The following is a 26,981-nucleotide window of genomic DNA, read 5'->3' as shown; positions in this document are numbered from 1 at the left end:
TTTACTAGTGGTAGTTAGCACCAATCCCTCTTCCCTGGGGCCAGAGGGTGTCTTGATGCCTTTGATATCTGCGGACAGGGAGACTATAGAAGCACCCTCCAATTTTATCATGCCAGAATTGTCATTCTCCCTTAGTAGTGATTAGGATCACCTCAGAGGAGGCGGGAGGGGGGACTTTGGCTAGTATGCTTGGCACTGGGGAAGGAACACAACATTTAATATGCAGATCCCTCAGAGCTGAGGAGCAGCTTTTTCTGATCATAAAATCATAGAATAGTAGAGTTGGAAGGGTTCTATAAGGCCATCAAGTCCAACCCTCTGCTCAATGCAGGAATCAAGCTTGAAGCATATCCGACAGGTAGGTGTCCAGCTGCCACCTGAATGCCACCAATGTTGGAGAGCCCACCATCTCTTTAGGTAATTGGCTGCATTGTCATACCGCTCTAACAAAGTTTTTCCTGATGTCCAGTCAAAATCTAGCTTCCTGTAACTTGAGCCCATTATTTGCTAGATAGTGCTGGAGGACATTCCTCAGTAGGGATGACTCCTCCTACTGGTCGTGACAGGCAGGGTCTCTAAGCTTCTTTGTAGCCTCTCCTGTGGGAGGAGTCGTCCCTCTCTCCAGACCGGCCCTGCCTGCGGTCAGTGAAGGTCTAGAGTTAATCTCTCCTCTCTATTAGAGCTTCTTTCTTTCGCTTTCAGATTCTTCCTCTTAGCATTTTTTCTTATGCTAATTTTTTCCTCTCCTTATGTTGGTTTTATTCCTCCCTGCCTGTTTCCTTCTCCTTCCCTACCTTCACTCCGTGGGGCTGGGGTTCGTGAGGCTAGGCTGAACCCGGCTGGGTTCACAGGCGTCGGAAAGGAGGCCGAAGAAGGGCGGAGCGCGGCTAGCTGCAGCATACCAGCAGAGCAGCAGCCGCCCAGACAGGAGTCTGTCGCCTCGCTCCGCGGAGCCGCGTTTCTGCAACCCTCGCGTTCAGCGGGATCGCGGCTCCTGGCTCCCCCCCCCCACTTCACCAAAGGCTTGCCTCGTCGTGGGAGAACGTCTCAGCAGGGGGTTGAGCGGCGCCCGCTAACGCGGCTCGCCTGTAAAGTGATTCCCGCGCTTTTCCCTCAGCGTCAGGGAGTCAAGGCCGCCATATTATGGCCTCACCCGCTTCCTCTTCGCCTTCCCGCCAAGAGCCCTGCCACGTGGGGGAGGCAAGGGACCTAGAGGACTCACAGCAATCAGTCTTCTCTCCGTCCCAGAGCGTAGACAGCGGGGGGATGAATCTCCTAGATGAAGGTATGGATGTTTTTCCCCCCCACTCTGTTTCCCAAATTTATGACCTGGGTTAAAGAGCTCATTGCTTCTGAAGTCAGTGGATCTCTCTCACATGCACGTAAAAGTAAGAAGCGCAAACATTTGAGGAAGCGTCCCCACAGGGGAAAGCGGAGGCGCTTATCCTCCTCCACAGGCTCCAGAAGGGAGGACAGGCGTGGCAGCTCATCTTTAAGAGACAGCCACTCCAGGTCCTCTTCCCTTTCCAATCAAGACATGAGGCGGGGGGGCTCGCCCCCACCCTCCTACATTTTACACAGTGAGCCAGCTAAGGATGCACCCAGGGGTGACAAGGAGCACCTGAGTCATAGCGCGTTGGGGGGGTAGCAAGGCGTTCCTCCCCACAGACTCATGCAGGTCCCTCATCCTCAATGGTTCGGGATCGGCAGGCACAGGCACAGTCGCCCAGGCAGGCTCCTGTGCCACAGGTGGTACTATCAGATTCTGAAGAACTACTTGAGCAGGACAGGGAAGAGGGGGAGCTTTCGGGTGAGGAAATAGAAGTCACCCAGATGCAACCCAGACTCTTTGCTCCAGAGGTTTTTCAGCCGCTTCTTTCCAAGGCCCGCAGAGTGCTACAACTGCCAGAGGCTGAGGTGGGAGGCGGTGCACCCACTCAGTCAGCCTCGGCAGGTGCAAAAAAGGCCTTCCCCTCCATGGACACTAAGCAGGTTTCAGTTCCCTTTCCCCAGGAGTTTGATGACGTGTGGGATGCTGAATGGTCATCACCATGCAAACCAAAGCCACCTGCCAAGTGGGCAAAGAAACATTACGTCTTTGCCGACAGGATCATGGCAAGACTGTGTTTTCCCACAGTGGACCCGCCTATTGCTGCTCTTGCTAGCTCTGCAGTGATCCCAACAGAAGGGGAGGGGGGGCCTAAGGACCAGTGCGACAAGCAAGTCGAAGGGGCTCTTCGCAGGAGCTTTGAGGCAGATGCAGTCGACTTCAGAGCTGCAGCCACTTCCTCAGTTTTCTCCAGAGCGGTTTTTATGTGGGCTGAAGAGTTTGGGGCATGGGACGATGTCCCAAAATTTGTAAAGGATGGGTTAAAGAAAATGGCGTACGCCTCGGCCCTGTCAGCCGACGCATCCATGGATGCCCTACAGTTTGCAGCGCGCTCTATGGCTGCCTCCACTGTGGCATGGCGTAACATTTGGCTCAGGCAGTGGGCTGTGGACTCAGAGTCACAGACCCGCCTCACTGCCCTACCTTTTTCAGGTTCTAAGCTGTTTGGGGAGCCTCTAGAGGCCCACCTGGTGGAAACTAGGGACAAAAAGAAAGCACTCCCTATGGCCAGAAGAGAGGAACGGAAGGGCAGGCAGAACCAGTTTTTTCGTTTCTCAGAACAGCTCTCTAGATTTCGCAGTCAGCCTTCCAACAGGCTTCGCTGGGGCAGACAAAACAAAGGGGGTGGACACGCTTCCTCCACTAAACCGGGAGGCACCCCATTCTCCTCAGGGAGGAACCAGAAGGGAGTCCAAAAGGGCTTCTCCTCCTGACTGGGGGTTGCCAGAGGCCTCTCGCGGAGTGGGAGCAAGGCTTCTAGAGTTTGCCCCCCGCTAGAGAGTCATCACCTCAGACAAATGGGTGCTGGACACGGTGTCCATGGGATATGCCATAGAGTTTCTTCGCATTCCACACGACCGGTTTCGACCCACCCCAAGGTCTCGAAGGCCGGAGAAGTACCTGTGCTACCTGGAAGCTATTCAGCACCTGCTGAACATCCGGGCAATAGAGCCAGTAGTTCCCTCAGAGAGGAAATCAGGGGTATATTCAAAATGGAAACCCTTCGCTCCATGACTGCAGCCCTAAGAAAAGGGGATTGGCTGATCTCTGTGGACCTCTCCGAGGCGTATCTACACATTCCAGTCTGCAGACAACACAGGCACTTTCTCCGGTTTTCATACGACAACAGACACTTCCAGTACAGGGCCTTGCCGTTCGGCCTTTCCTCAGCACCAAGGGTTTTCACCAAGGTACTGGGGGTTCTGGTGGCACATCTTAGAACAATGGGGATATGCGTGCATCCCTATCTGGACGACATCTTGGTGAGAGCACCATCCTGGGACCAGTCACACACAGGTACCCATCTCACTGTATCATGGCTCCAAGGGCTGGGCTTCATAGTGAACTTGGAGCAGAGCATGCTGACCCCATCCCAAACTATTCCGCTCTTGGGGGTGATCCTGGACATGCAACTTTTCCGCATGAGGCTCACCGAAGATAGGGTTTTGAGACTTCAGCTGTTGCTTCAGGAAGCAGTTGCTGCACCAGCATTGGACCTGATGAGGCTAGCTCGGCTTTTGGGGTCCATGGTGTCGGCATACGACCTAGTTCAGTGGGCCCAGTTTCACTCAAGAGCTCTACAACAGATCCTTCTGCCCTACCAGGAGGCAATTCTCCTACGACACAGACGCTCTGTCTCCATGCCTCCAACAGTACGGACAGAGCTCCGGTGGTGGCTGGAACCTCAGAGGTTGGCCCACGGAGTCAGCCTGGAAGATCCTCCACGCATAATCATGACCTCAGATGCGAGCTTGTACGGATGGGGGGCTCACCTGGACCACAATGTAGCCCTGGGGACATGGTCTGCAATGGAGGCGGAGCTCAATATAAATATACTGGAGTTACGTGCCATCAGACTGGGGCTACAGGTCTTCGCCCCAGAGATCAAGGGGAAGCATCTCCTCATACGCACCGACAACTCATTGGCGAAATCTTATGTCCACAGACAAGGGGGCACGAGATCGAAGGGCCTAATGCTCGAGGCGGAGCGCCTGTTCAAATGGACGTAGAGGCATCTTGCCTCTCTGAAGGCCAAACACCTGACGGGCACAAACAACTTTGTAGCCGACTGGCTCAGCAGGACAGCCATCGAGGCAGAATGGCAACTGAACCCAGAAGTTTTCCAACAGGTGGTGCGCAGGTGGGGAGAACCAGTAGTGGATCTCTTTGCCACATCCGCAAACACACAGCTAGACAGGTTCTTCACTAGAAATCCGTGTCACCAGGCTCAGGGCACAAACGCACTAGTCACACCGTGGCCACAAGGCCTTCTGTACGCCTTTCCTCCGTTTGGGCTGATACAACGCACGATCCAGCGGGTTTGGACATTGAAGGCGGAATTTATTATAGTGACACCCCATTGGCCTCGACGTCCCTGGTTTCTGGACCTACTGAACATGTCAGTCAAGACACCCTGGCAGGTACCCTCTCGAACGGATCTTCTGATTCAGGGACCAGTCTGCCATCCTCGACCAGAGCTGTTCCGGCTAACAGCTTGGAGACTGAGCGGTTGTGGTTGAGCGGTAAGGGCTTTAAGGGGAAAGTGCTCGACACGCTACTGGCCTCTCGTAGACAGTCCACGAACCGGGTTTACTCGTCCACGTGGAAGGTTTTCTTGTCCTGGTACTCTGCAAATACAGTGGAACCTTGGTCTCAAGACATCAGGGGTCCCCTAGGGTTCCTCCAGTCGGGCCTAGATAAGGGTCTGAGCGCGGCCACAATCAAGAGACAAGCTGCAGCTCTCAGTAGCATTTTGTTATGCCTGGGGGGGGCGCTTTCGTCCAACCCATTCCCTAAATGTTTTTTTTTAAGAGGGGTGACGCTGGTTTCCCCATCAATGATTCACAGGATCCAAACTGGAACCTTACCTGGGTGCTGACGGCATTGACAGGACCGCCATTTGAACCGATGGCTACCTGCTCTCTGAAACTCTTGACATTCAAAACAGTTTTTCTGGTTTCCATTACATCAGCACGCAGAGTTTCCGAGTTGGGGGCATTATCTTTGGACCCTCAACTGTATGTGTTCCACCAGGACAAGGTGGTCCTCCGACCAGACCCAGCATTCCTACCTAAAATCAATTCTGTTTTCCATAGGTCGCAGGAAGTGGTTCTCCATTCTGCCCTGCTCCCTCCTGTGCCCAGGAACGTAGGTGGCACTCACTTGATGTGAGGAGGGCTCTTCGTTTCTACCTGGATCGTACCTTAGAGTTCAGGAGGTCTGAGGCCCTCTTTGTGGCCTTCTCTGGGAAATCAAAGGGGTGTAAGATGACGACCTACTCTATCTCACGCTGGCTCAGAGCGGCTATAGCACATGCATATGAAGCTCTGGGTAGGGAACCTCCATTGGGTATCACAGCACACTCAATTAGGGGGGCAGCAGCTTCAGCAGCATTTAGGGGGGTTCCCCATAATGGATATCTGTAGCGCGGCTACATGGGCTTCTCCACACACTTTTATCAGGCACTATAAAATGGACTCATTCTCATCAGCCGATGCTGCATTTGGCAGGAAGGTGCTCCAGAAGGTGTTGCCTCCTAGCTAGAGGAATCCCACCCGGAATCCTAGTACACTGCTCTGTCATATCCCTACTGAGGAATGTCCTCCAGCACTATCTAGCAAAAATGGAAATTTTACTCACCGTGAATTTCTATTTGTAGATAGTGCTGGAGGACATTCTACCCACCTCTCATTCCTCTGCTTCAACCTTCTGGAGCGGGAGGGGGAGTGGGGGAGTTGGGGCTTCTGCCAGCGCCTTACATTTGCACACGTTGTTTAGTATTGTGTGTTTCCCTTCATGTGTGACCTGTCTTCCAGCACGTTGGTTCCGTGTTGGTCTGTCGCTTTTCTTCAGCTTCTCCTGGTATAGGCTTCCACTCTAGGGACATCTGGGAAGATGTGGATATGGGGCCTGAGGAGGGTTCCTGACTCTGTCAGTTCGGTCTGGAGAGAGGGACGACTCCACCCCCAGGAGAGGATACCAAGAAGCTTAGAGACCCTGCCTGTCACGACCAGTAGGAGGAGTCATCCCTACTGAGGAATGTCCTCCAGCACTATCTACAAATAGAAATTCACGGTGAGTAAAATTTCCATTTTTCGTGTCCTGCAGCCTGGGACAATTGAGAAATGATTCTGGCCCTCCTTTCAAGCACTTGAAGAGTGCTATCATATCTCCCCTCAGTATTCTCTTCTCAAGGCTAAACATGCCCAGTTCCTTCAGTCTCTCCACATAGGGCTTTGTTTCCAGTTCCCTGATCATCCTTGTTGCTCTCCTCTGAACCTGTTTCAGTTTGTCTGCATCCTACTTAAAGTACCATGTCTAGAACTGGACTCAGTACTCAAGATGAGGCCTAACCAGTGCCAAACTAGAGGGGAACTAGTACTTCAGGTGATTTGGAAACTATATTTCTGTTAATGCAGCCTAAAATAACATTTGCTTTTTTTGCAGCCACATTGCACTATTGGCTCATATTCAGTTTGTGATCAACAGCAATTCCAAGATCCCTCTCGCATGTAGTATTGTTGGACCAAGTATCCCTCATTTTATAGCTGTACACTTGGGGCTTTTTCCCTAGGTGTAAAAATTTGCACTTATCTCTGTTAAATTTCTTTTTGCTGCTTTCAACCCAATGCTCCAGCCTATCAAGATCCCTTTGAATTTTGTTTCTGTCCTCCGGGGTATTCTCTATCCCTCCCAATTTTGTATCATCTCCAAATCTAGTAAGCATTCCCTGCACCTCCTCATTCCAGTCATTAATAAAAGTGTTGAAGAGCACTGAGCTCATTACCAAGCCCTGCAAAACCCCGCCTGTTACCTCCCTGCAGTTTGAAAAGTAACCATTGATAAGCTTTCTTTGAGTATGATTCTGTAGCCAGCTGTGGATCCACCTGATAGCTATTCCATCCAGCCCACATTTAGCTAGCTAATCAGAATATCGGGTATTTTTGTCAAAATCTTAGAAGAAATCAAGATTCATAAGTCAACAAGAAATCATGTCTTACAATTGTGGTTTGTTCAGAAGAAACAAGCCATGGTTAAGTAAATGGGCTGGATTCACATGATGAACAAACTACTGTTAAACTAAACAAACTTTGGCTTACTGTTTTATGTGAACCAGGCCTCTGTCTCAGAACAAATTGCACAAGAAGTAGCATCGTTTTGTGGCACCTTTAGAACTAGCTAATTTATTGTGATGTGAAATTTCATTGATAGACCCCATGTATGACCTTAGGTTTGCTGGCTTAAAAGGAAAGGAACAGTTCATGAAGTAATCAAATTAGCAGACAAAAATTAAATTTAATGGGTAAATAATGGATGATTTATTTATTTATTTTCAAAAGGTACCAGTAATAGAAGAGAGACAGGATAATTGATACAAAAAGGAACCACTTGCACACAAGCCATAGGTCAATGGTTGTCCCGTCCAGAGCCGAAAGAATGAGGCTGGAGTGTGTGTGCAAGTAAATCTTGTTTTATTAGAGTAATGGATACATCAAAGGCATTGCGCTTCATAGGAAACCCTACGCTAACTCACTAGAGTCCCTAACTATACTCTAGACATGCTCTGCAGCGTGTGAAGGAAGTTGACTCAACGACCCTCCCCCCTGGGAGCGGCAGGCTTATATAGGAAATGTTTTCGAACGTAATCTCTGACTCCTTCGTAATTCCTGTCTTTGCCCTGTCCGTTTCTCACGGCGACGGGAACGAGGAGACGGGACGCGCATCCAACGGCTCATCTGAAGACACCTGCTCCCGAGCAACGGGCTCGAGGTCAGGGGGCGGTGCCACACTGGAATCCTCCTGGGAACTGCTTGATAAAGGAGGAGCTGGCACTGTCTCTGGAGCTTCCCCCCACAAGTCCTCTGCATCAACTGGGGGCGGTGCGCTCGGCTCCTAGGAAAGGGCGTTACTCGTGGGAACTGGCTGGAGAGCAGGCTGCCCCCCTCCCGCACGATCCTGCTCAGACACAACAATCCTCAACTCTGCTTCTTCTGGCTGCGGAGGCGCCTGAAACTCATGCCTCCCCCCTTCCTGTCCCTTCTGAGTTGGCTGCAGCGCAACAATGGTAGAGCACATACTTTGCATGCAGAAGGTCATAGTCTATTCCCTGGCATCTCTAGATGGGGCCTGAAACCCTGGAGAGTTTCTGCTAGTCAATATAGAATAGACAATACTGAGCTAGATGGACCAGTGTTCTGACTTGGTATAAGGCAGCTTCATGCTGTCATATATTCATATGCTCATATGCTCCAAGTGGTGGTAAGGTGGTGATTCCATGGGTCTCTCCCACAGGATGGGCATTGCTCTGTGATGTGTGGATCATATCTTTTAACTCTTTTTGCAAAAATGTCTGTGGATTGTGTCAACAACAACACACCTGCCAGTTAGGGGGCATCCTTAAAAGTAGTAAAACTGTTTAAACAATGTAATGTACATACTCCTTTTGGGAGGAGAGGCAGGATATAAATTTAACAAATAAATTATTGTCTTTCCCAGGTTGGTGTCACTATACATAACAGCAGTTTTAACCTCACCAGAATAGTGACTTTCACACCCTTTTTTATGATTACAAACAGAAGTACACACACTTTAGAAGTAGCTGAAGAGGACAATGAAAAGTGGATACCAATAATTTTCCAGCAGGTAGGTCTTCTGATACCATCTTTACTTTTAGTTTCTGGAGAGCTGGTAAATCATTCTGATTTCTTCCACAATTCATCACATGAGGTGGTGCTAGTCCTCACGTGGTTTGATTCTGAAATCAAGCTTAAAATATAGTTTCTTCGCCTATCTATAGTCATGTATTCACAGAAAAGGAAACAGGTACACTACAGCTGTATATGAAGTGTTCCTTAGTACCTTATTACCTGCATCTTTTAATAACTAGATTTATTTTTCTGATAATATGAGTCTGCTATCTTCCTTAACTTCAGCATAGGATTTTATTGCCATGGTTAATTTTCAACATTCAGTATTCTCCCTAATTTTTTAAAAAAGGAGCACCAATCTGGAACAAAATGTTGGGACTACATTCTCTAAAGATCATTAATGTATTATTTCTTGCGCACCAGAAATTCACTGAAGCTGATCTATTAAATACATTTGTCATCCTTGCTAGCAGTCCTTCTGACCCTTCTTTAATATATGCTCTCATGGACAAAAGTAATGTGTGAAAATGAGAGGTGATGACTACCAAAGCTAGCAGCAATTCCAATGATTGCAGTGGTTGAAGGGAAAAAGACCTACCAGACTGGTGGAAATTGCTACTAAACATCAAAACAGTCTGGACATACTTAACTGCTTTTATGTTCTGCTGATGTAAGTTAAATGTGAAATTTAACAGTGCTGAGCCTTAGGTGTGCTTGCTCGAGTCAAATACTACATATTTCCATGTAAGCACATATTTATCAAAGATGTTATGGTTTGCAAAAATGAGAGGACAGACCCCTGTCCCATGAGGCTTACAAATTATATAGCCATGAGAGTGGTTGTATACTCTAGTCAGCATGGATTTTGCCGCATTGGCCCCCGGTCACAGCATCACAAATTAAATCTCTTATCACAGCCCTTTGTTCAGGTAAAGCTCCAGGGGAGGACATGTTGCCTCCAGAAATTTATAAAAACTTTCCGGACAGGTGGGCCCCTGTATTGGCTAAGGTGTTTTACCAAATTAACTGTACCGGAATTTTCCCGGAGGGTTGGAGGCTGAGTCTTCCCTATTTATAAAAATGGCGATAAGCAGGACCCAAATAACTATGGACCAATTAGTCTTTTGGGCATTGGTTCTAAGTTATATAGTAAATATCTTCTTCATAAAATCGAAGACTGGGAATCTGCTAACCGCGTCATTTGCCCAGAACAGGCGGGCTTTAGGAAAGGCCAAAGTACTATTGACCACTGTATGACTCTTCATTTTCTAGCTAAACAGAGCATTGCAGGTCCTACTAAACATTTATTTGTGGCCTTTGTTGACTTAGCAGCAGCATTTGACTCAATAGATAGGAATCTGATGTGGTCTAAATTGGCTAACACTAACATCGACAGGCAGCTGCTGTTCCTGATTAGAGAGTTATATTCTAACACCGCGGCACGTGTAAGGGTGGGGTTATCTGGCTTACTAACAGACCCCATTGCCACTAATAAGGGGGTCAAACAAAGGTGTCTTTTGGCCCCTATACTTTCAACCTCTATTTAAACGATATAGTCTCAGAATTGTCCAGCCCAGTCTTTTTCCCACCTTAAATTGGAAATAGGAAAATTTCAATCTTACTTTACGCGGATGACATGATATTGTTATCTATCACTTGCATCGGCCTAAGAAGACTACTGTCAAGCCTCCATGGTTATTGTATAAAAGAAAAGTTACAGATTAATTATGTCAAAACAAAGGTGATGGTGTTTGGCAAAAGACATGTCAATTTTAAGTGGTCAATTGATGGACATCCAATCGAACGATGCCGTGAATTTAAATATTTGGGTGTCTACTTCTCGGAAAACCTTTCTTGGAAAAAGCATGCCCACATGACTAAACTAACTGCATCAAGAACAAGTGGGGCTATACTTAAATTTTCCCACTCAACCGGTGGCAATTTAATTGACCCTGCTTTAAAAATCTTCCGGAGCAAAGTTCTTCCTTAGTTCTTATATGGTGTGGCAGTCTGGGGTTGGGAAGACACTCAGTTAGCAAGTCTAGAGGTAGTCCAAAACAGCTTTCTGAAAAGACTTCTGTTTTTACCCTCTGGTACTCCTGCCACTTTGCTCTGTGCAGAAACTGGCTTGCCCTCTATCAGAGCTCGTGTCCATTTTGCCCTGATTAATTTTTGGAGAATTCTAAAAGACGCTCCAAATAAGATAATACTTAAATTATGTTTTGGTCAGGCATTAGGTGACAATTATTGGTCTTCAAGAATAAATACTCTTTACCACCTGTACCATATTTCCCCACAGGAACCTCCCCCTTTAAACACCAGAGGGAGGCTATGTGATGCCATCTTTCGCCATAGCACCTACTTAGATAGGCTGGCTATTATTAATTCAAAATTCTCTAAATGGTACAGGCTATATAAGCATGACCATTTTCCATAGGAGGAATGCCATCATGCGGGTCATAGCTCAACCTATCGTCCAAAAGCAAGAATGTTTCTGAAGTCAAGACTAGGGGCGTCAGGCCCCTCCCACTCTCCAGTTCATTCTTGCCTTCGTACCGAACAAGTTTGATATTGATAGCGTAGCTTCTAGCTAAGTCATTTGTGTATTTGTCTGACGGTGTGGAAGTTTTGTTGTCTGTGTGTGTCACACTTCCCTTCCCTCTGTCTTGTTTTTCACATAGTTTGTTTTGTTTTCCTGGGGAATCCTTGGGGGGGGTCTCCCTTGCCCGGGCCGTTTTTCTGCCTTTTTCCCAGGTTTTAGCCTAACGGATCTCAGAGAGACCGTGGCCGCGGTTTTCTCTTCTCTCAGGCGGGAGCTTGCGGCTGCAGCTCCCGGCCTCTCCACACCGCTTGTTTTCGTGCCCGTTCGAAGTCACGTCCCCCACAGGAGCCTGCCCTTGAGGCTTCCTTTTATCTTTTGTTCCTGGCCGTCTGGGTCGCCGCCTTCCCGGTACGACCACGGCTTTTTCCGTCGCGGCGGTTTATGCCTAGAGCCTGCAGCTGCGGTTCCTCATACTATCACTGCCCCACCTCCCCCGGCTCGCTCTGCAGCAGCTTTAAATCTCGCCGCGCCATTCGCCCGCAGGCTGCGGCTGCGGCTTACTCAGTCTCCCTAAGCCTACAATCAATAGGGTATTCTGCTGGCCGTCTGTGCCTTTCTGGCAGACTCCTTTCCCTGGCTTTTACAGCTGCGATCGAACTTCAGCCCTGCAGCTCCAGAGCGTCTCCTTTTTAAATTGGAGGCCATTTTTTTCATTCGCTGGTGCTCCCAGTGGACCGCCATTGCTTCTTCATCTCCACAAGCCTTCTCTGATTGGTCAATTTTTCCCGCTCCTTCTGCTAGCCCATTAGTATTGCAAAGGGGGGGGTCTCTATTCCACGGGCTATGGATAGCAGAGCCCAGGCCTTCTGTCAGCTCCCACTGTGTGACCTGCCCTTTGTGTGTGTGTTCCAGATGGGATCCTATAGTCTTCACAGGTTCCTCCATTAAATCTGCTACTGCTGCTGGCCCTGGCAACTATTCGATTACTGCTACTATCTGAACCAGTATAATCTCTTCTCTCCACTGACTGTGCACCTGTGACTGTTTCATTAAGACTATTAATACTACACTGACTGTGCACCAGGCTGATCGATCTTAGTGTGCAGAGGCTCTTGCTACTATACAAGATTCCTTTATTAAATCTGCTACTGCTGCTGGCTCTGGCAACTGTTTGATTACTGCAACTATCTGAACCAGTACAATCTCACTGTGACCGTTTCATCAAGACTATTGCTACTGCACTTGCTGTGCACCAGGTTGTTTGAACTGTACATTCTGCCCCATTCGTGACCGTGTACAAAGGCTGTTGATACCATACAAAGCTGTTTGATCTGTACATTCTGCCCCATCCGTGACCGTGTACCAAGGCTGTTGTGTACAAAGGCTGTTGATACCATACAAAGCTGTTTGATCTGTACATTCTGCCCCATCCGTGGCTGTGTACCAAGGCTGTTGATACTATACCAGGCTGTTTGAACTGTACATTCTGCCCCATCCGTGGCCGTGTACCAAGGCTGTTGTGTACAAAGGCTGTTGATACCATACAAAGCTGTTTGATCTGTACATTCTGCCCCATCCGTGGCTGTGTACCAAGGCTGTTGATACTATACCAGGCTGTTTGAACTGTACATTCTGCCCCATCCGTGGCCGTGTACCAAGGCTGTTGATAATATACAAAGCCGTTTGAACTGTACATTCTGCCCCATCCGTGGCCGTGTACCAGGCTGTTGATACTATATAAGGCTGTTTGAACTGTACATTCTGCCCCATCCGTGGCCGTGTACCAAGGCTGTTGATACTATACAAAGCTGTTTGAACTGTACATTCTGCCCCATCCGTGGCCGTGTACCAGAGCTGTTGATACTGTGCAAAGCTGTGCAAATATTACCTTCGGCTCCATACTGTACCACACCTGTGGATACTGTGCCAAGATATCTGGACGTGCATTCTGGTTGTGTACTAAGACTGTTCATAGTGTACATTCTGCCCCATCGTGACAGTGTACTTAGCCATCAGCCAGTGCATTCTGCCCCAGTCGTGTGCCGTGTACTGAGCCTGTTCAGGTCTGTACATTCTGCCCCATCATGGCAATGTACTGATACCCATAGAAAATATAAGATGGCGGAACAGTGCATTCTGCCCCATCGTGGCAGTGTACTGCTACCTTTAATATATATATGATGGCAGAACAGCCAGAGACAACCCAGGCAACCATGCTGAAACAACAGCCAGAGACAAACCAGACGACCAAGCCTAAACCACCTAAGGCGGTCAAACATAAGCACACTAAAGCGGTTGCCAAAACTAAACATTTTTCCAGCCACAGCACAACCAAGCGGCCTCGCTATGTCTCTGTTCCAGTTCCAGAGGGGTCAACCCGCGCACAGCTAACTACCCTCTTTCATTCTCCTGCCGCTTCCTTTGATGAGGAGGACTTTCCGGGTTTTCCTGAACAGCCAACAGTCACCCAACCCGGGGCTTACTCTTCTTCACTACCTGTAGGGCTGTCCGCACTTCTGCCTATCCAAGAGCAACTGTTTACATCTCCGGGACTGCAGCTGTTCCATGAGTTCATTTCACACCTTCTAGGGCATGCTGTCGTTTCTCGCTCAGAGACAGTCACCATCACAGGGAGACGAATCCTTCATGTTCTCCAAATCCGTTTGACATTGCCAGGGGCAGGTTTGTGGATGACGTCTCTGGTGCGGAGGAGTCCGCATTTGCGCTGCAAGACGAAAGAGACGACTGGAGTGACCATTCGGAACATGAGCAGGATACATCCTATCGCCTCTTCAATGCCTCAGATTACCAACCTCTTGCGCGCAGAGTGCTGAACACCCTCGGCCTTCGATCCACTCCTACTGCAGCTGCCATTCCCACTTTAAAGGGGTCCAGGGTCTTGAAATCCCCCACTCCAGCAGAAAACTACATTCCCGTGCCAGATCCCATCGCTAAACTGGCCAAGGATGAATGGTCTCACCGTCTACAAGCACGCCGATTTAATAACATTGCGGACAGACTTTATCCTTTGGCCCCGGACTTTACTACCAAACGGGCTGTCCCTGGCATAGACGAGCCAATTTCCAGCTTAGTTTCCAGATTTCTCTTGCCAAGGGAAGGAGAATCTCATTTAAAGGATGCCACTGAGCGGAGACTGGACTTTGCCTTATGCAAGACTCATAGGCCACCGCCTTTCCTCTGCGTGCATCTACATCAGCCTCTATTTTCGCCAGGGCAGCGATGATGTGGTTGGATGACCTCATCGAGGATCCCAATCCAGATCCTGTTTTTCTGTACAGATCGCTTATAAAATTGTGCAAAACAGCTGCTTTCGTGGCCGACACCACCTTGGACGCGAATCGGCTAGGAGCACGCGCCATGGCGGCTCAAGTTGTTGCCGGATGGACCCCCTGGCTTCATCACTGGCAGGCCGACTCTACCGCCAGAGTTAATCTGTCATGGGCACCTTATGCCGGGTCATTACTTTTCGGTGAGGAGGCACTAAAGGCAGTGCTTGTTGACCCTAAGGATACTCGAAAGCCTGTCTTGGCCACTGTCAGAAACATCGAGCGCAGACCTTTTAGACGTTTCGCTTCATACCGCACGTCTCAGCCCCTTCGAGGAACGCGGCCCGGGGGACGAGGCCGCGAGTTCCCAACATATGATTTCTGCTCCTCCAGAGGAGGCTGGAATAGACATTTCCAGGGTAGAGACCCACGGTTGGCTAGTTAACTTCGACAAAAGCCATCTACAACCAACCCAACGTCTACAGCATCTAGGTGCAATGTTGGACACCCTGCAAGCGACTGTGCTCCTGTCACCAGATCGCATAACGGCTATCACAGACATCACAAGATCTCTGTTGCACAAAACATCTGCAGACGTCATGCTTCTTGCCAGGGCTCTCGGAATGTTGGTGTCCACCATCCATATTGTGCCATGCTCTCGAGCTCATACTCGCCAGCTACAGTGGGCCTTGCTACTGTTCCAACACGACATTGCCAGCTCAAATCATTGAGCAATCCCCTTGAGTCCCACACGGCGCTTGTCATTCCGCTGGTGGACAAGGGTACAACATCTCACCCAGGGCACTCCATTCAGAGAACCCCACAGGACTGTCATTACCACAGATGCCAGTCTCCTTGGCTGGGGAGCCCACTGCAACTCCCAGTTAGTTCAGGGAGTTTGAAACACAGCAGAGCAACTCGAAGCATCACTTGGCTGGAACTAAAGGCTGTCCACTTAGCTCTACTTCATTTTCAGTCTCTCTTCCACTTGGACCATGTCCTCATTCGAATGGACAACACGTGTGCCAAATCTCATTTAAACAGACAGGGAGGCTCCAGGTCCCGACCTGCAGAACCTGTCTTCCCTCATATTCGACAGGGCAGAACAACATCTGCATTCCTTGCAAGCAGAACATCTAAGAGGAATTTGGAATGTGACAGCAGACTGGCTTAGCAGACAACAGGTCTTTCCGGGAGAATGGAAGCTTCATCCGACCGTTTTCCATCTTCTCCAGCGTCGTTTTGGCGCCTTCTCAGTCGACCTCTTTGCCTCCAGTCGCAATTGCCAGCTACCCAGGTACTTAGCGCGATACCTGGACACAACAGCGGAAGCGGTGGATGCCCTATCGGTACTGTGGCCGGATGGCCTATTGTACGCCTTCCCTCCAATACCACTGTTAGCCAGAACCTTGAGGAAAGCGCAGCGCGAGAGGGCCAAACTGGTTCTGATAGCTCCATATTGGCCCCGTCGACTGTGGTTCTCAGATCTCCTTGCCATGTCAGTAATGGATCCATGGACACTCCCGGTCAGGCCAGACCTCTTATCCCAGGGTCCAATATTGCATCAGGATCCCAATTGGCTCAAGCTAGCAGCGTGGCTTTTGAACGGGGACATTTGAGATCGGCTGGCCTGTCTGATGCTGTTATTGACATTATTTTGGCCTCGAGAAGACCATCCACTGCTCGTATTTATTAACATACTTGGGTGGCATTTTCCAGGTGGTGTCAGACTCAGCACCTTGATCCTTCACAGGCTACAATACACAGGTGCTGCAATATCTTTATAGGGGCCTCATGATGGGACTCAGATCCAACACATGGCGTCGACATGCGTCCACTCTGTCGTCCATTCTCTCAGTGCCCTTCACTGGTGCCCCTATTGCCTCACATCCGTTCATCAAATGCTTCCTCAGAGGCACTACCCTACATTCACCGGCTGTAGTCCACCGTTTTCCCTCATGGAGTTTGTCAAAGGTGCTGCAGGCTTTACAACGCCCTCCGTTTGAGCCCCTTAGGACTGTGCCTTTACATCTGTTGTTATTCAAGGTCCTGTTCTTCATCGCGATCACTTCTGCGAGACGAGTTTCGGAACTGGGTGCATTGTCTTCTGATTGCCATCTTTGTGTCTTTCACAAGGACTCTGTTGTGCTGAAAACTGATCCTTCCTTCTGTCCCAAGGTCAATTCAGTTTTCCACTGCAACCAGGACATTGTTATTCCTTCATTTTGTCCGAATCCTACCCATCCTCTCGAGAAGGCTTGGCATTCGTTGGATGTCCGGAGGGCTCTCAAGACCTACCTGTCCAGGACCCAGGAGATTCGACCAACCGAGTCTTTGTTTGTATCCTTTCATCCAAGGTCTATGGGGCATAAAGTAGCTAATTCCTCCTTATCCCGCTGGTTGCGTGCATGTATTACTTTAGCTTATGAGTCTCTTAAGCTTTCGGTTCCAGCTAGTATAACAGCTCATTCCACCAGGTCAGCGGCCACTACGGCTGCTTTTGCTACCAACGCTCCTGTTGCTGATATTTGCAGAGCTGCTGTTTGGTCTACCCACACTCGTTTATAAGGCATTATAAAATAGACCATTGTGCCTCTGCTGATGCCTCTTTTGGCAGGTGAGTGTTGCAACAGGTTCTTAATGATGATTAGGATGTGGGTGGTCCCTCCCTGTTATGGGTTGCTTTGGTACATCCCGCATGATGGCATTCCTCCTATGGAAAATGGACCATTGGTCTCACCTGAAGGGTGATTTTCATAGGAGGAATGCCATCACGACCCTCCCAGTTGGAGGAAATTTGGATGCCTAGTTGGAGGATACCTAGATTTCTTTTCTAGGGTTTTTATATATTCCTGTTACGCTATTTTATTACATTCACTAGTGAAGTCGAGATTGCTATTAATGTTATATCACTATGTTAGAGTCATGTTATTCTGAATACTGTTATTGTATTATGTCTTTGCTGGTAGGCCAGTTGGCCCTTTTCCCTGCACTTTTAGATATCTCTCTGGACTCGCTGCGAATGAACTGGAGAGTGGGAGGGGCCTGACGCCCCTAGTCTTGACTTCAGAAACATTCTTGCCTTCGGACGATAGGTCGAGCTGTGACCCGCATGATGGCATTCCTCCTATGAAAATCACCCTTCAGGTGAGACCAATGGTCCATTTCAGAGCATCTTATTTGGTCCGGCCCCTATCTTTAAAACTTCGGCAGGCCTTCACAGTGCTTCGATTTCAAACCAAGCCAAGTGCTGTGTTAGATGGACGTTATTTAAGGTCCCCTTGGCCACAGCGCCTTTGTATATGTGGAGCCTTGGAGGTTGAAGATTTGCCTCACTACTGGCTGTCCTGCCCCTTGTACTCGCATCCTTGAGCCAAACTTTTGAAAAGCCTGTTGGCGTGTTCTCTCTTGGTCTATGAAGACAACAAGATTTCTTATCTTATGTTGGATACGGACCCCTCTGTAACATATAGGGTTTCCCTTTTTGCATTGGCAGCACAAAGATTTGTGCCAAATTTATTTCAGACCATGGGATTGATTGCCAGGGGGATACCTTATGGTAATAACTCGTTTACGCAGGCCCCTGCCTGGGTAGTTTTCTTTGGGTCTATATGATGATCAGACCTGCCTTTCCCTCCTTCCCCTCTCCCTTCTTCCTTTTCTCTCCTCTTCCTTTTTCCTCCTCCCTTCCCATCCCAGGGCCTCCCTCCCCATGGTCAGTTTTACCTATCCTAAGCACGATTGCACAGGAGTAAATCCCACTGAACTCAATAAACATGCGAATGATCACGCCATTCTCACCAGACTTGTACAGGATCCTATTTCTTACTTCCCGGATTAAAAACCAGAGAAATTCACTAACAGACAAAAACCATGTAGTTTAAGAATGTACCTATAGCCAACAGATATTTCTATCAAGCTTTAAAAAGCAGGGAAATTGGGCAGCTATAGTGAGTGCACCAGGGGAGCAGGAGGCCTGATCTCCTCTCTGAGATATTGTACTGCTCTACAAATTTGTCAAAATGCAAACACAATTTGGGTTGGTCTTTCACAGCCCAATCCACTTGCTGTGTAGCTTGGAAGAATCTGGTAACGTGCCTCTAAGCATATGGTGAGTGGTGGCAACACCTGCAATCAACCCAAATAACATAAACAAGATATGTGCTATGCTGATCTTGTTTTAGCAGGGAGGAAGCAACTATATTAAAACAGTTGATATACTTCAGATAGTCACTTTTAATATGTTTGATTTACTTCACAATTTTAGTGGTTTTCTATAGTAAATTATTTTGCTTTTGCTTCTGTGAATATGTGAAGTACAGCAACACTTTGCAACACTAAAAAAAAGCTCCAAAAATTGTGGAATAATGTCACTGACTGTTCTGCAAAATAGTTTCCAATCGACATGAGGAGTGTCTCAGTTTGCACAAAAAACAGTGTGAGGTGAAATATATTCAAGGAAAATATAGGTATGCTCTATGTTTTTAATTGACCATGCCCACCTTTCCTTAAGTGGAGTAATTTAACCATAGCAGGCTGAAAACATGCATCTTGGGTTGGCCAAGTTTGTTTTTTCCAACAGCTAGAGTCATTGCTTAAGTAGCAACATATTGTCATCAGTCTGATTTTACATCAAACTGCAGATTAACAGATTCAACTGTTAATGCTCCCAAAATAGTAATATAGCATAACCTCCAGTTTGAAACATAAAACGCTGTCTTCACCATCATATGACACTGACCAATGAAAAGGCTTTGAAATTGATACAAATAAATTTGACACAGATTTCTAGGATGAATAATGAGAGAAATATAATTTTCTATGTTAGATTATCTGTAGAAACAGTAGTAACACAGGAAAGAAGCAAAATAAGAACACCAACAAACATACAAAAATGTAATTCTCCATCTTTGGAGTGGATGGGTTATTAGTTACAGTATGGCAGATGTAGCCAACATGGTGCCCTTCAGATATTGTTGGGCTTCAGGTTCCGTCAACCCTAGCCAGCGTGATCAGTCATCATGGATGATGAGAATTGAATTCCAACAACTTTTAGAGGGCATCATGCTCGCTATCCCTATATTAGGATATTAGAACAAGGGAGTTGTGCCAAAAGCTTTGTAGGAAAGGCAGGGTTTGAGGAGGGAGGTGAATATGTAAGAGGTGGCCTCCTACACGCCAGAACAGGCACTCTGGGATTTTCTTCCAGACACAAGGAACTGCAAGGAAGAAAGTTCAAGGGAGCCAAAGGTGATTAAACTGGACAAGCAAAGGGTTATATGAAGAGTGAATAGATAGGGGAGGGACAAGGCCATGGAGGATTTTGAAGGTTAGGATGAGATGATCATTGCAGACAGGACATCAGGGTAGTGATTTAAGGAGAGAGGCCATGTGGCTTGAGTTACAAGAGTGCTGAATAATTTTGATAGCAAAACGTTGGATAGCTTTAAGGGCACCAAGATGGAAGACAAGATATGGTGGAAGACCACAGAGGACACAATTGCTGTAGTGCAGGTTGTGGCTGCTTTTGTGGAAGAAAATGCAGAATGAGTTGGACTAAGAGAAAAATAATTCTTAACAGTGTGGCCACTTCAGTATATTTATAGCCCACTGTGCATAGTATCAAATGGAGTCTTTGAGTGAGAGCAGTATCTCTTGCCGCTGAAAGCTTGAGTATGTCAAATTTATTACTTTAGTGTAGGAATGGGATCTGTTCGCCAGTGCTGGTCCGAAAGCATTCCATCAAACTAACAAGCTGGCATCAATTCCTGTTTTTTTCTGTATCTGCTAGCTGCTGCTTTTACTGATCTGATTTTTTTCCACTTGGAAAAGATATTAATATTAATATTGAGATTTTTTAAGGAAATATCTATATTTTGTAAGAAATATTGATAAATTAACATTCTTACATTCGATGTTTAGAGGTGGATTTTTTTTAAAAAAAAGTCTTTTCAAAAATAGCTACCGACGTTCGCTACATTAAAATCCGATCCTCAGTGATTGAGAATGGACCATTGGTCTCACCTGAAGGGTGATTTTCTCAGATAGACTGCCGTCATGTGGGATATAGCGCCATCTTGCATCCAAAGGCAAGAATGGATCGAAGTCAAGACCTGGGGCATCGAGCCCCTCCCACTCCAGTTCATTTGTGATGAGACCGAAGTGAGATATATCTGAGAAGACAAAATAGGCCAACGGGCCTACCAGCAAGGAAACATTGTCCCAAATAATAACCCAAAGATTACATGCATATTAACAGTTCCAAAAGGGTCTTGACTTGGCTAAATAGTTTAAACAGCATAACTCTAAAGAGTGATAATTTGCAAGGTACCAAAAACCCCAATAGCCTCCAACAGGGAGGGCCATGATGGCAGTCTACCTGAGAAAATCACCCTTCAGGTGAGACCAATGGTCCATTTTCCTCAGGTAGCCTGCTGTCATGTGGGATGTACCAAAGCAGCCCCAAATAGGGAGGGACCACCCTTTGATTAATTGTCATAAACAACTGGTAAAACACGCCTCCCAAAGGAAGCATCAGCAGAAGCATAACGGTTTATCTTGTAATGTCTTATAAAGGAATTTGGGGTAGACCACACAGCCGCTCTGCAAATCTCTGCCAGAGGAGCGTTGGCTGTGAAAGCAGCCGTAGTGGCTGCTGACCTAGTTGAGTGCACTGTTATATTATGAGGCATTGGCAGCTGAAGCGACTCATAGGCCAATGCAGTGCAGGTACGCAACCAACGAGATAACGTAGAACTGGGCACCTTTTCCCCCAGAGTCCGAGGGTGAAAGCATACAAATAGTGAATCCGTTGACCATATGTCCTGGGTTCGAGACAGGTAGGTCTTGAGGGCTCTCCGGACATCTAGCGAGTGCCAGGCCTTCTCCAATGGATGGACAGGATCCAGACAGAACAAGGGAAGAACAATGTCCTGGTTACAGTGGAACACCAAATCGACCTTGGATGGAAGGAGGGATCTAGACGCAGTACCACTGAGTCCTTATGGAAAATACAGAGATGGTGGGCCGAGGACAGTGCCCCCAACTCTGAGACTCTTCTCGCTGAGGTGATCGCCACGAGGAACAGGACTTTGAAGAGACAAAAGTCATAATGGCGCAGATCGAAGGGGCTCAAAAGGAGGCCGCTGCAGGGCTTGCAGGACCCTCGATAAATTTCATGAAGGGAAATGGTGACAAACTGCCGGTGACAGTAGGGCAGCTCCCCTCAAAAAACATTTGACAAGTGGGTGTGAGCCCATAGGAACACTAGGAGATGTGACAGAGAATAGATGATATGGTGGAGGTGTGGCAACGCAAGGTGTTTGGTTTAAGTCCCATCTTCAGACCTCTAAGTAGAAATTGCAGCACTTGTTGAACATTAGCCTGAGATGGTAGGATGTTCTGAGAGTCACACCTGTTAGAGAAGGCAAACCAAGTGCTCTGGTAGATACAAGAGGTTGACTGTTTTCGAGATGCGAGGATTGTTTCCACAACTTCCTGAGAAAGTCCGGAACTAATCAAATGTCCCTGTCCAAATGCCACGCTGTCAGATTGAGCCATTAGGGTCCGGATGCCAAATCGGACTCTGAGAGAGGAGATCTGGTCTGAGAGGCAACCTCCAGGAGCCTGTCACTGAAAGGGAGAGCAGATTGGAGAACCACTGTCGGTGAGGCCAGTACGGGGCTATCAGGACCAGACGGGCCTTTTTGCGTCATTTCCTCAGGGTTCTGCTCAGTAGCGGTATCGGGGGAAAGGCATATAGGAGGCCTGCTGGCCGCTGTGTCAACAGTGCATCTACCGATTCCACATTAGTGTCCAGATACCTGGAGAAGTAGCGAGGTATCTGGTAGTTGTGACTGGAGGCAAACAGGTCCACTGAGAGGATGCCGAACTGTCATTGGAGAAGGCTGAACACCATGGGGTGAAGCTTCCATTGTCCCGGGATCACCTGTTGTCTGCTGAGCCAGTCAGCCATAACGTTCAAAACACCACTGAGATGTTCTGCCCTCAGTGAAATCAGATGTATTTCGGCCCAGTCGAAGAGCTGAGACGCTTCTGTTTGGAGGAACTGAGACCTGGTTCCCCCTTGCCTGTTCAGATGTGATTTCACACAGGTATTGTCCACGCGAATCAATACATGGCCCAGAAGGAATATAGGTTGAAAATGCCGAAGGGCTAGATGGACTGCTCTCAATTCCAGCCAATTGATAACCCGACTTGCTTCTGCGGTGGACCAGACACCCTGAACAAATTGGGAATTGCAGTGGGGGGCCCATCCCAACAGAGTGGCATCTGTCGTTATTACAGTTCTGTCTGGTTCTCGGAATGGGGTTCCCTTTCTGAGATTTTTGACTGTAGCCCACCAATGGAAGGAGGCTCGCAGAGACGGATGCAGGTGTACTGTCTGGTGGTTGGACATGGCAATGTCCTGTTGGAAAGGGAGTAAGGCCCACAGTAATGGTCGAGTGTGGTGTCGAGCCCATGGTATGATGTGGATGGTCGAGACAAACATCCCCAGAGCCCTTGCCAGAAGCATTATGTCCATGCTTGATCGACACATGAGGTGTAAAGCCATCTCTGTGATGGCCGTAATCCGATCTGGTGATAAAAAGATCATGACCTCTGCGGTGTCTAAAAGGGCGCCCAGGTGTTGCAGACGCTGAATTGGCTGAAGTTGATTTTTGTCAAGGTTGACAAGCCAACCATGGGTGTGCAGAACTGTGAGGGCAGAGCGAATGTGAGAGAGGGCCAGATCCCTGGAACTCGCCCGAATCAACAAATCGTCCAAATAAGGGTAAATGTGAATGCCCTGGAGGTGGAGGGAAGCCGCCAGGGTGAGCAATACTTTGGTGAAGACTGTCGGGGCCGACGAAAGTCCGAAAGGCATTGCCTGATATTGAAAGTGGTGGAGGCCGAAGGCAAATCACAGGAAACGTCTGTGGGCCGGGCAGATGGACACATGGAGGTATGCTTCCTTCAGGTCTATGGAAGCCAGAAAGTCCCTTCATTTAGAGCCTCTATAATTGATGCCAGGGACTCCATCTTGAACCGTCAATATTTCACGGAACGGTTGACAAATTTGAGGTACAACACTGCCCTCCATGACAGATCTCGTTTGGGAACCGCAAACAGGAGAGAGTAAACACCCTGCGCTCTCTCCACCAATGGTACCGATTCTATTGCTGCAATGTCGAGAAGATGGGCAATGGCTTCCCACATGTTCCGGCGCCTGTCTTGAACTCTGGGTAGGAGGGAGGGGGTGAATCTGTCTGGAGGGGTTAGCCAAAATTCCAGTGTGTAACCGTGAGTGAAGAGATCTCTGACCCAAGCGACCTCTGTCAGACGCAACCAGTGACTTCCAAACCGTAGCAATCTGCCCCCAACCGGGAAAGCATCAGTATTGTCTACGCTGACTAGCTCCTCTGCCATGTGATGAAACTGAGGCCCCTTGACTTCCATGGTTCTGGATTCTGCCTTGGAATCATTGTCTGTTCCAGGTTCCTCTGGAGGGACGGAAATCGGAAGATCGATAATCGTGGCCCCGCCCCCAGGCCGTGCTCCCCGAAAGGGCTGGAAGGAGCGAGCGGTAAGAGGTGAAACGCCTAAATGGTGTACGATCCTCCCTCTTGGATGTAGCCAACACCGGTCGTCGGCTGTCCTTAGGGTCTACCAAGACTACTTTGAGGGCTTCCTCTCCGAAAAGTAATGACCCAGAGAAAGGCGCCCTTGACAAGTTGCCCTTGGCTATAGAATCAGCGTCCCAGTGCCTGAGCCAAAGCGTACGCCAAGCTACCACCTGTGAAGCTGGGGCTCGCGCTCCCAGCTGAGGGGCATCTAACGTGGCATCGGCCATGAATGCTGCAGTCTTATGTAACTTCACCAGGCCCTTTCTAAGCTTTACAGGGTCTGGATTGGGATCATCCAAGAGTTCATCCAGCCACATCATAGACGCTCTTGAAAAGATGGAAGCTGCAGCGGATGCCTGAATTATGAAAGCAGTGGCTTCATTATTTTTACAAAGAGCGTAGTCCATGCGGCATTCAAAGGGGTCCTTTAGTTGTGAGTGCCCTTGTTTTGGTAGGAGGGATCTCAAAATCAAACTAGAGACCAGCTCGTCGATGTCTGGGACATGCAAACGATTCATAAAGTCCGTGGCCAGTGCATAGAGTCTTTTAGCCATATTAGAAAAGCGGTGTGCCTGCAGCGGGTGATCCAACTGTTCTTTGGCCTGTTTGCCGATGGGGTCTGGCACAGGAAGGTAGTGATTCATTGATATTTGAGATTTGAGGACTTTGGCCCCTTTCATAGGAGGGGTGGTAGATTCAGGCTGTGGAGTCTGAAGACCTAGCGTGCCCAGAACTCTACGAGCAAGGGGAAGAAAGTTGGCCGCATCAAATAGGCGATATGACGTGTCCTCCTCGAGTTCTGCCTCATCGCTCCACTCATCTCCCTCGGCCTGAAGAGAATACTCTGGATCCTCCAAACCAGGAATCTCATCTCCAATCCCGCCTCTAACAACATTGAATGGTTGGGTGAGGGGGGAGGTACTGGATCAGTATAGCCACATGGAGCTGGAGCACAGGAAAGTCGTTGCTCACTGTGCTGGAGTAATAGAGGTGTTTGTGTCGGTGTGTGCGTATAGAGATCATACAAAGCAGAAATTCTAGAGACGCATAGATCAGTAAATAAGCCAGGCCAGGCAAATTTCTTGTAAGAGTCTTTACTGACAAAAATACTAAAGCACAGTTCTCTCTCCATCCAAAACTACTTCCCCCACACACAGCTTCTGCAAGTTCCTCCTTATCTACTTGCCCGCCAGCTGCTGACCTTGGCAAACCTGGCGCTCTGCTCTGCTCTGCTTAACCCGTTTATTGCAGGTTTCCTTCTCTCTCCAAAAATCCCTGTCTGTGAGTCTCATAGCATGCTTCACTGAACAACAGCCCCCACCTGAGACTCACAGATTACAAAACTACACGTTCATTGTTACATTTATACAATCTTACTTTTTCATTTCAATACACATCAGTACATGTTTCCTTACAGTATCTATTTCCATTTCCATTTCAGTTTTTTTTCTTTATTCATACAAGTTTTACAGAGTTTTGTTCACTTTTATTTGATACACTCATTTATATTTCATTCTTATCACGCACGTTAAGCATCTGTACTAGCGATTGATACTTATCTTCACTGAGTGGTTTCGTCAGTATGTCTGCCAACATATACCTTGTGTCACAGTATTGTAGCCTAATGACTCCCTGTTGTATACAATCGTGAACGTGGAAATATCGCACGCTGATATGCTTTGTTCTTTTTGTGTTAGCTTCCGATGTTGCCAATGAGATACAAGTCTGGTTGTCCTCGAATACTGTTATGGGAAATATAGTATTCACATGCACTTCTTGAGCAAGTTGTGTAAACCATTGGATTTCATTACAAGCTGCAGACAGACCCACATATTCAGCCTCAGCACTGGATGTTGCTACAATATTTTGCTTTCTGCTGCACCAATCCAGTACTGAGCCATGCAATCTAATTATAATGCCTGTTGTAGATTTTCTACTGGCTAGGTCTCCAGCATGATCTGCATCTACATAACAGTCTATGCCTCCTTGTTTCTGTGCTGATAGCATTAATCCCTTTGTTCTTGTGCCTTTCAGGTATCTTAGCACTCTTTTGACCCCAAGCCAATCATGTTCTGATGGTTTTTCAACTTTTCTACATAAAATACCCACGGCATTACATATATCTGGTCTAGATACCTTCACAAGGAATTGCAGTTTCCCTATAACATGTCTGTATAAATCTGGCTTTTCATATGATTTGTTGCATTCTTCTTGCTGGAATGAAACTGTCATTGGTGTACTCACAGGATTGCATTCACTCATGCCGCAAGTCTCTAGCAGACTATCTATCTTCCCTGTCTGCAATAGGGCAAAACCACCATCAGTAGTGCGTATTATTTCTGTTCCTAGATATTGTGCAACTGGCCCTAGGCGCTTTGTGTCCACTTGCTGTTGTAAGCTATCAAAGAACTGTCTTTCTTCTGCTTCTCCCGGGCAAAAAAACAGAATGTCATCAACATAAATAGCACAATACGTTTTCTTGCCATTTATGTTCTTCACATACACACACGTATCAGCAACACATCTGGAAAAACCCATTTCTTTTAACACTTCATCTAATCGCGTGTTCCAGCACCTCGCACTTTGACGCAAGCCATACAATGATTTATGTAATTTACAAACTAAGTCTGGTGTTTCGGTGAACCCTGCTGGCTGTTCCATGTAAATGTATTCTGTTAACACTCCATGAAGAAAGGCAGTGCTAATATCATAGTGGAACACCTGCATTTGACTTATAGCAGCAATCTTTAGTAACAGCCTGATTGATTC

The 26,981-nt window shown here is 47.7% G+C and overlaps 1 protein-coding gene across 3 annotated transcripts in view; it reads left to right on the top strand.

Moving 5' to 3' along the window:
- VPS13A (vacuolar protein sorting 13 homolog A) overlaps positions 1-26,981 on the top strand; it is a 304,094-nt gene that overhangs the window by 189,778 nt on the left and 87,335 nt on the right. For all 3 annotated transcript variants that reach the window (XM_061627500.1, XM_061627520.1, XM_061627510.1), the window contains exon 50: positions 8,606-8,752. In XM_061627500.1, the coding sequence (XP_061483484.1) occupies positions 8,606-8,752 (147 nt within the window). The remainder of the gene's footprint in view (positions 1-8,605; positions 8,753-26,981) is intronic.

The sequence above is a fragment of the Rhineura floridana genome, chromosome 1, assembly GCF_030035675.1.
Source record: "Rhineura floridana isolate rRhiFlo1 chromosome 1, rRhiFlo1.hap2, whole genome shotgun sequence".
In the NCBI taxonomy this organism is placed as follows: domain Eukaryota; kingdom Metazoa; phylum Chordata; class Lepidosauria; order Squamata; family Rhineuridae; genus Rhineura; species Rhineura floridana.
Note: the sequence above shows the minus strand (reverse complement) of the source record. Positions and strands in the feature narration are given on the sequence as shown.